Genomic DNA, 10,235 nt, shown 5'->3' on the forward strand with positions numbered 1-10,235 from the left:
GACTGCAGATGGTGACTGAAGCCATGAAATGACAAGACATTTGCTCCTTGGAAGAAAAGTTATGACAAACCTAGACAGCATATTAACAGGCAGAGACAATACTTTGCCTACAAAGATCTGTATAATCAAAGCTATGATTTTTCCAGTAGTCATGTACTGTGAGAACTGGACAATAAAAAAGGCTGAGCACTGAAGAACTGATGCTTTTGAACTGTGGTGTTGGAGAAGCCTCTTGAGAGTCCCTTGGACTGCAAGGAGCTCTAACCACTGAATCCTAAATCTTAGTTAAAGGGAATCAACCCTGAATATTCACTGGAAGGACTAGTGCTAAAGCTGAAGCTTCAATATTTTGGCCACCTGATGCCAGGAGCTGACTCACTGGAAAAGACCCTGATGCTGGGAAAGATTGAAGGCAGGAGAAAGGGACGACAGAGGATGAGATGGTTGGATGGCATCACCTACTCAATGGTCATGAGTTTGAGCAAACTCCCGGAGATAGCGAAGGACAGGGACGCCTGGCCTGCTGTAGTACACAGGGTAGCAGAGTCAGACACGACTAAGCGACTGAGTAACAGCAACAAATGAAAATGTAAGTCCCTCCCGCTACCAATTCCAAGAAATGTTTGCCTAATTTTACGATGAGGTCCAGTACAAAGACCATTTCTTAGGGAAGCCTTTTGGGCCTTTCCCATCGCCAAGGATCCTCTCATTCGTCTCCCCCCATTATGCCTTGCGTTCTGCACAGCACAGATCGTACACTCTTCATCTTCGCGTCCCCCGCGCCCAGCGCGTGCCCTTCAAACACTGCGCCCTCCACATTTACTAATTAGCCACCTTTCCCAGAGCTGAGGTGCACCGCAGCGCCGGACAGGGACACGACTGCTAGTAAGCCAATTGCTCGCCGGAAGTGACGCACTGCAGGGACGACGTGCTTCCGGTCCCGGGTGTCGCCGTCTCCGCCGCAGGGGGACGGGTTTTTTCTGGCCTGCTAACTCCGCTGCTCTGGAGGATCCTTTCCTGGTAAGAAGCTGCGCGTTGGGGGAGTAAGGCCCGTTCCCTGGGGCCCGGCGGGAGGGCGCAGGAACTGGCAGCGAGGGCCCCCAGCGCCAGGTGAAGCTGAAGCACCGCGCTTCGCGGCGGGCCCAGGCGGAGCGCGGGGATCCGTTTCAGCTGTAGTTGAGTAGCCGCTTGGGCCGGAGCGTCCAGCCTCACTGGGGCCGGTCGGGCGGAATGGACGCGACCGACTGGATACTTAGAGCTCCCCCAGTTCCTTGTTCTCAGAAGAAGGATCATCCATCTCCCCTTGAACGGCCCCATTCCCCACCGTGACTGCCACAGGATCTGCGGCGACGAGTGTGCGCGCGTGGTGTAAAGTGGCGTGCAGAGTCCCACGCCTGTTTATTGGCTCCTCCCCACCGCTTGTGTTGAAAGGATGTTGTGGCCAAAGCTGAGGTTAACACTGGTTAGTGCAGGGAATGCTGCCCTAGAAGGGAGCGTGCTAATAGTCGGAAACGATGTGAAACAGCTGGGTTGCTGCTGCTGCTAAGTCACTTAAATTGGAAGTAGATTATACTCTGATTACAGGAGACAGAGACAAGAAACAGACTTTTGGACACAGTAGGGGAAGAAGAAGGTGGGATGATTTGAGAGACTAGCATTTAAACATATACTTTACCGTATGTAAAGTAAATAACCAGTGAAAGCTTGCTGTATGAAGCAGGGAACCCAAAGCCGGTATTCTGTGACAACCTAGAGGGGAGGGAGGGGGTGGGAAGGGGGTTCAAGAGGGAAGGGACATATGTATACCTATGGCCCATTGATTTTGATGTATGGCAAAAACCATCACAACATTGTAATTACCCTCTAATTAAAAATAAAATTTAAAAAACGAGGTAGACTCGGTATTATCATGTGACTGTAAACGAGTATGTTTTGCTTATCAGTCTTTGGGAAGGAGTTGTAATGACAACTTCATGCTTAAGGACAAGATTTGTGTATACTTACTAATTTGCTGTACAAATTATTTGTGATGAAATGGCAGATGGTGCAAAAAGATTGGAAGAAAGTAGACCTGGGACTTGGAGATAGGCACATAAACTAAGAAAACTGCAAAATTTGGGAAAAGTAACTTAATTTACTATTACCATGTGATTTCATTTTGGAAGTAATTTGGTTTTTTGCTGAGTTGTTTTCCATTGAAGCAAGTATTTATATCTGTGTTTTTTTTTTTTTTTTTTTTAATAGTTGCTTTTTTTTTCTTTTTAACTGGAGTGGTAGCTTCTCTGGCAAGGGCTAGATTTACATTGCAGGTCTGTCTATGCAGCATGTTATAGAATTAAATATATAGATCTCTAAGTTTTTAAGTTAAAAAGTCTTCTAATAATTAACACTCAACATATGGGTATCATTGATATAGTGATATAGCATATATCTTTAGTTTCATTTTTTTCTTTGAAATGATGACTATGCTTGTCTTAAAGATTGATACACCTCTAATGAAGCTATGACCAGGTGGGCACGAGTCACTACCACACAGAACAAACGACCCTTTCCTGCAACATCATGGGAGGACTTGAAGAAGGGGTCCTCTGAGGGACAAAGCCAAAATCTTCCAAAGAGTAAACAACTTGAAGCCAATAGGCTGTCCCTTAAAAATGATGCCCCCCAAGCAAAACACAGAAAGAATAAAAAGAAAAAGGAGTATTTAAATGAAGATGTGAATGGATTCATGGAATATTTAAGACAAAACTCACAGATGCTTCACAATGGTGAGGTGATAGCAACAGACAGTCAGAAAGTAAGGGAAGAAATTGAAGTTGCTTTAAAGAAAGACAGTCGCCGGGAAGGAAGACGATTAAAAAGACAAGCAGCAAAGAAAAATGCAATGGTAAGATTATCACTTCTCTCACATTATGTTGTATGGTGGGAAACTTACTCATATGCTCATATACATATTTTAGCAGAGTGTGATTGTGGCTGTATGCTAGTCTTAGATGGCATCTTTGTGAGGGCTAGCAGTAACTCTAGGATTTCTGTTTATATGCTCTTATATGCTATATACTTGATGTACTGATGAATTATCACAATACACAAAGATGGCATTATCTCCATATTTTGGGTAGAAAACATGAGTGTGCATATATATATATTTTAATTTCTGCATTCCCAACACCTAGATTTTAAGGTGTTTCAAACCCAGGAAATGAAATACTGGTATAATTCTTTCCCTTCTCTAGCAAGAGATTCTTCTAGCAGGGTAATACATAAGAATCAACACTTGTTGCTATTTTACATTTTTATTTTTTAATAGACTTACTAAATGTAGAGCATTGTTTGCAACAATGTAGACTTGAAATGTTGCAGCTTCCATAAATGTGGTTTCTATTTGCAGGGTTATTTTTATGCAGTATCATATTTGGAGAGTCTTTTGTAAGATTCTTTTATAAGCTAATACTGATAAAATATTCCTTATGAATAAATTGGGATAGAAAAGAGAATCATTTCTATTTGGATCAAGATAGTCTTGTTTAAATTGTGCAGTTATTTTAAAATATTTTAAAGTCAAGTTAATTTAACATGAAGATAATTTTAAGATAATTTTAGGACTTTTCTGGTGTCCAGTGGTTAAGACTCTATGCATCATTGCAGGGGGCCCCAGGTTCAAGGTTTGATCCGTGGTCAGGGAATTGCATCCCACATGCCCCACCCAACTAAAGATTCTGCAGGCTGCAAGGAAGATCGAAGATCTCAACAGCTGCAGTTAAGACCCAGCGCAACCAAATAAATAAATAAATATTTTTTTTAATTTAAAGATAATTTCTTTGACATAGGCAGTGTGATGAATTGCATACTTTTTGAAAAAGTTTAGTATTATGACTTTAAGGGAATATTTATGTTTTTAATTAAGGGGAAAGACATTGTTTTTCAAAACAAAAAAGGAATTCTTTATAATAAAGCATAGGCTTTAATACTATAAGGCTTGTTGAGACCTTTCAATTCATTTTCTTACTTTTCTTAGTATCTCAGACTAAGCATCAGTTCTTAATTGTTAATTAAAAAATGATGAACTGTTTTATCCAAAAACTTTTTCCAGTTTAAATAAAATGTCTTAAATATCTACCATCTTCGATTATGACTGATAATTTTATTTATTGCAGCAAAAAAATCCTCCAAATTGCTAGGTATTATTTAAAGCATCAAAACCATTGTTCAATGTTATGCTGGAGCCAAATAATTCACCTTAGAATAATACCTTTAAAATGTGCATATATTTTAAGATGAAACCTCTGTTTATAAATATTAAGGAACATGTAAAAGATATAAAAATTATAAAGTATAATTTTTGGTGTGAAATATAGCTTATGATTTGAATCACAACTTAAATGGAATCACTTGACCCAAATTCATTCTATGACATGAACTTTAAAAAGTGAAGGTATTAATTTTGAGTGATAATTTTTATGCTCATTGCCTGGGTCTCCTCCAGAAAACTCAGTTTAAGATACAGACATCCCCATTAATGAAATGAAATGTAATGAGTCCATATTTGCTTAATTCTTTTAAGCAATTACCTCCTGCAAAGATTTATAACTTTGTCTCCTAGACTGATAGATTTATGAATAGAGGGTTTTCAAAAGCAATGAAACCCTTTGATGAAAATGACGTTTCTTACGGTTTAGGAGAATGTGAAACACTTTTTTCTACAGATGAAATACGGAGAGTTCAAAAAACAGAACTAGACAGCTTTAAAATGGGATGGTTTTTTTGATGACTAGAATTAATAAAGCCAGTGTCGTGTTGCAGTGTGGAAACTCACTTTTTGTTTTCTCAGGTATGTTTCCATTGTAGACAGCCTGGCCATGGGATTGCAGATTGCCCTGCTGCCCTTGAGAATCAAGAAATGGGCACTGGAATATGTTACAGGTGTGGATCCACAGAGCACGAAATAACCAAGTGCAAGGCTAAAGTAGACCCAGCTCTTGGTATGTTGTTGTTTTTTTCCTATCAGTTTTTTTATTTGGTTAATGAGCAAAGTGGCCAGTAAGTAACCAACTGGTTTTTTCATTGCTGACAGGGTTTGTTATGAGTGTGTCACTTAATAGTTTGAAATCAAATGTGATTAAACTTTAAATTACGTAACAACAAATATGTTTTCTTCTCAGAGTGTTTTAAAGTAATATGAATTACACTATATATATATAGATAGATACAGATAGGTATCTGTATCTATCTATGTTGATATATATACACGCACATCCATACATGTATGTAACTAAACAGAAACTGTTGATCATTACAGGTGAATTTCCTTTTGCAAAATGTTTTGTTTGTGGGGAAATGGGGCATCTGTCCAGATCTTGTCCTGATAATCCCAAAGGACTCTATGCTGATGGTGAGTACTGTTACTCTTGTATGTTGAAAATGGTGGTGAGTTATCATGCAGTTGTGATTTAATTTACATTTAAACAGTTTTTAAATTCCTGAATAAGTGGCAAAATCTCTAGAATTTCATTATTTTTATCAAGCATTATCCTATGGTGGCTTAGAGGTAAAGAATCCACCTGCAGTAAAGGAGATGTGGGAAACGGGGTTTGATGCTTGGGCTGGGAAGATCCCCTGGAGAAGGAAATTACAACCCACTCCAGTATTCTTGCCTGGAGAATCCCCATGAACAGAGGAGCTGGCAGGCTACAGTCCGTGGGGTCTCAAAGAGTCGGACACAACTGAGCAACTGAGCACACAGTCTATGTACTAGACTTGGTGTAATTTAAGTTGATATGTCAAATCAGAAAAAGCTGACCTCTGTATTTCAAACTGTATGTACTTACTTCAGTATCATTTGTGAGAATATGTTATAAATATCTACTTTTAAACCTAACAAGCAAAAAGATTATTTCTTTAATATAAGATTTAAAAAATAGTGTGGTGAATTTAATCTCAGTATAGTGTAATATTTTGGGTAGAAGGGTTGGTACTCACCATTCTGGATTTTTTTTTTTTCTGAATGTTTTCCTTAGTTTATTGTCTGGCATGGGCCATGTAACATTCTTACCTTTGGCTCAGCTAATGTCTTAAGGTGCCCACAATAAAGTCTGTGATATTTAAAGCTTTAAGGAGGAGGTTGGCATCTGTTAATGTGAGTCATTTATTAATGTGATGCTGGTACCATTAGGTTCTAGACACTTCTAGTGTCATATCCTGGGTTCCCTTGCAAAAGTCCAGTGAAAAAGCTTAACTTTGGAGTTAACACTAGTTATAGTCTCAGCACTACCACTCACTAACTGTGGGACTTTGGCCAAGGTATTTAACTTTTCTCATCTCAGTTTCCTCACCTGTGAAATGAAGATGAGAAAATTTTATTTCACTAATTCTAAGATGCATTTTTTTTTTTTTTTTTTTTACATTTTAATATATCTGAACTCAATGTATCTTACTATTGGTGGGTGTTACATAATAGGCAGTTTTTTTTTCCCCAGAAAGGAATGAATGATATATCTTATAATCAGTGGTGTCTTAGATTTGATGAATTATGATATTTTACCTTGAAGAGTTATGAGGATTAGAGTAATTATTAAAGTGCCTCCTCTGTTTCACTGTGGCATCTACAGCAGTAAAGAGTCTTGGACCTGAAAGATACTCAAAAGTGTCTTTCAGTTTTGAACTTAATAAACAGGCCATATAATATGGCTAGTGAGCAAAAATGCCTTTGTATGGCGAACCAAAATGACCAGATATAAAAAATGTGGCAAGGGGATTAAGTCACAGAAAAGTATGAGTTAATCCAAGTTTATACCCTGTTAGGGTCATTTTTTGAGAAGTCATTTGATATTATGAGCATGATCATGATAATGCTTGACCATTAAGCAATAGTGTTTGACTATTCAGTGAAAGATTCCTTTTAGAAAAACTCATTTTAGGACTGTATTGTAACTCACAGTCCTGGGATGTTGCTTAAAGTAGGCAAATAGGCATTTTTACTAGAGTTAGGATGCCTGGCAGATAAAGGCACTGATATAAAAGTTAATTTCATTCCTTTTGTAACTACTCACGCCCATCTGACCTGTATAGCAGGGCAGTGGTCTGTATCCTTTTTTAGGGGGATGGGGCATTGATCACTAAAGAATCTGATTAAAAACTGTGGGCATTCTCCTCAAAAAATGCATCTGCACACAAATTTTTCATAGTTCACAAGCCCATGCCTTTCTAACTGTGGTTAAGACCTAGGCTTCCATGCAGTGGCTCCTGGACTCTAGAGAACAAGTACCTTTTGTCATTTCTCACTTTCCCACATCTCCTTTGAAGGTCAGGGACAAGAAATGGTGGGTTGATACAGTTTAGTGCTCTATGAGGTTAAGAGGAATGGAGAATAGACTTATTAATAGGAATAAGTCGTTCCTATTCAGCTACCTTTGCAGCTAACAAGGTTATGAGGACCAAACAAGATATGAAAGTGCTTAGAGACATTAAATGCCCTACTTAAGTATCAGAGGTTTTCAGTGACTTTGTTTTTTTTATAGGTGGTGGCTGCAGACTGTGTGGCTCTGTGGAACATATGAAGAAAGATTGTCCCGAAAGTCAGAACTCAGGTGAGATCTCTGGGCCTCCTTTAGAAGGGGTGAGATTGAATATTCCTCTGTGTTTTTATTGAATTTTGTTATTAACAACTCCCTGAGGTACAACTGGTTTTAAGACTGTCTGGTTTCCTGTTTCAGTAATGACTTCATCATTTCTTTATCAGCAGTACTAAGTAAACATTAGCAGCTGTTCTCAGGTGGGAAGAAAAATGATCAGTAAGCCCCGGAGGACCCTGATTTTATAAAGCATCTTATTCATAAATATTTGTGTTTGCTAACTTATGTGTTTAATAATAACAGCCAATTATGTTATTTAAAAATATTAATTTACTAAGAAATTGAATAGAATAAGTTGCAGTATTGTTATGATTGAGAATCCTCATGTATGTTCTGAAGTCAGAAGGATTCCAAGTTGGTTGCAAAAACTTCCAGAAATATTCAAATTGTGTAATCCACATAGTATCTGGCCAGTTTATATTTTTTTCCTGACAAATAACTACCGTTGGTCATCTAAAACTTCATAAATGTTCAACAAACCTAAGACAGATATTGGGGGATGTGGAGACCATTGTTAGATTAGTTTGCCTAGATTAGAATGATGACAATCTGTGTGTGAAAGGAGGCAAGACAGTAGGGTAGCCCAGTAGTGCTTCTTGGAGAAAAAGCACATTTCTTTCTATATCAAATGGTCATAGAACTAAACAAATAAGTCTGCCCATTCTTACTTCCTACCCCTAGCATTTGAATTTGAAAACCAAGAGTTCTTGTTTAGACTCTTGTCTAGAAGAAGATAGTCTTTACTACATTGTAGGCAGTGAGATTGAAATGAGAAGTGGAATTTGAATTCTCCCTCCTGGGAGGATTGCCACTTCCCAAATGACAAGACTGACAAGCAGATGTTGTATAATTTCACAGGTGGAATCTTGTGCATTTAAAACTGATGCTTCATAAGTCTTGCTGTTTACGGTCTCTTGGAATTCATTGACTCTATAATGATGAACTCTGGGAAAGAATGAAAGAGCTTTCTCATCAACTTGTGCATTGCAAAGCAGTTGCTGCATTTCCCTAATTGGGATGACAAATTGCCCGTGTACTCTGAAATCAAGGGTTATAATCAATTACAGAATTGCTCACTTTGCTTTAGTGATGGATTCTTCTTTGTGATTATTCATGTCAAAACTAGTTCCTTTGCTAAACCAGTACCAGTCAATCTAGGTGGGTGTATTTGATCACTGTCTTTCTTACATTTTGAGGTTTCTGTGTCTTTACAGATCGAGTGGTCACAGTTGGTCGCTGGGCAAAGGGAATGAGTGCAGACTATGAAGAAATTTTGGATGTGCCTAAACCACAGAAACCGAAAACAAAGATACCTAAAGTTGTTAATTTTTGATGATTAGTACTGTTGTTTGTTCAACATTCTGAACTGGGCCTGCTTTACAAGTTGGAGCTAGACTGTCCCTTGGAGGCCTGTATTATAGATATCAGTATAATTTAGGTGTGATCAAACCAGTGTCCATCAAGGGGCACTTCTCCCATTGTCTCCCATTGTTTGGAGAAGATCACTGAAAAAAGTGTAAGATGTTTAAAATGGATTTTCTAAAAGAATATATTTTTGACCGATAGAACTTAGGTGTAACTAAGTGATTATATACCTGATTGTAACAATCATTTGTTTCTTAAAAACAAAATTATGCATTAATATGAACTATCCCTAAACATAGGGTAACTGCTTTGCATTTGGAAGTGAATTTGTGGTCCTGTTGTTGGTTCAAAGTATCAATTTATCATTATGTTAGAAATTTATTTATAATTGCCACAAAATGTATTTTTAAAATAGTAAATAAAAATTCATTTGCTATTTACCTAGTTTTGTGAATACCTAATTTTGGATTGAATGAGCCTTGGTAATGTCCATGTAACAATCTCTTTGGAAACATGATCTTTTATGAATCCTGAATGAGATTAATTTCGATTAATGTTTGTTTTAGTTTTGGCATAAAGATTTACAAATTATTGAGGTTAAAATAGAAGAGTACCTCAGCTTAATAGCAGCTCTTTCTTTGCCCCTGGTTTTCAAGAGAGAGATTCCAGCCAAAATTCAGTTTGGGATATTTAACCAGAATGATGATGGCGTGTAACAGACTGTCTATCAACCTTAATAGCATTTTGTTCACATGTTTTAGATGAGTCAGGGTGAGATTCAGGCATCATCATAATAGAGTTAGAACACTAATCAGAGACCCATTAGCTTCTTTGTTTGATTTGATGAATACATGCATACTTAATACATACATTTCACAAGGCTTAAGGCTCCCATTGTACTGTATAATGGAATGACTTTGTTGGATTGTGTGTTTCATTTGGAATTTTACCTGATTGGATGCATTTGTAACAAAAGGAAACAGCTGTGATTAGTTACTGATGTTTTCAAAAGCAAAATATTTACCAAATAAGGAACACTTTTCTGTTTTAATGTCTGTACATCTCAATATTTCTAATCTTAATAAGAGCTGTTCTTTTTTTTTTTTTTCAGCAACAGAGGAAAACATAACCCAATTTGGCTCAGCATACCAAAGCTTAAGGAAGTGTCATTTTAAAGGAATAGCACAAGCCATGCAGCTGGAAAAGGATAGTGCTGTCCTAGTCCTTCAGCCTGAACAT

The 10,235-nt window shown here is 37.7% G+C and overlaps 1 protein-coding gene across 1 annotated transcript; it reads left to right on the forward strand.

The window, feature by feature from the left end:
• Window positions 1-868: 868 nt before the first annotated feature.
• On the forward strand, window positions 869-9,436 carry ZCCHC9 (zinc finger CCHC-type containing 9). The gene is made up of 6 exons (XM_005904545.3): window positions 869-1,020; window positions 2,481-2,887; window positions 4,832-4,982; window positions 5,300-5,392; window positions 7,518-7,586; window positions 8,846-9,436. The coding sequence occupies exons 2-6, from the start codon at window positions 2,504-2,506 to the stop codon at window positions 8,962-8,964; spliced, it is 816 nt and encodes a 271-aa protein (XP_005904607.1). The 5' UTR covers window positions 869-1,020; window positions 2,481-2,503; the 3' UTR covers window positions 8,965-9,436.
• Window positions 9,437-10,235: the final 799 nt, after the last annotated feature.

This window comes from Bos mutus, chromosome 7 (assembly GCF_027580195.1).
Source record: "Bos mutus isolate GX-2022 chromosome 7, NWIPB_WYAK_1.1, whole genome shotgun sequence".
Taxonomy (NCBI): Eukaryota; Metazoa; Chordata; class Mammalia; order Artiodactyla; family Bovidae; genus Bos; species Bos mutus.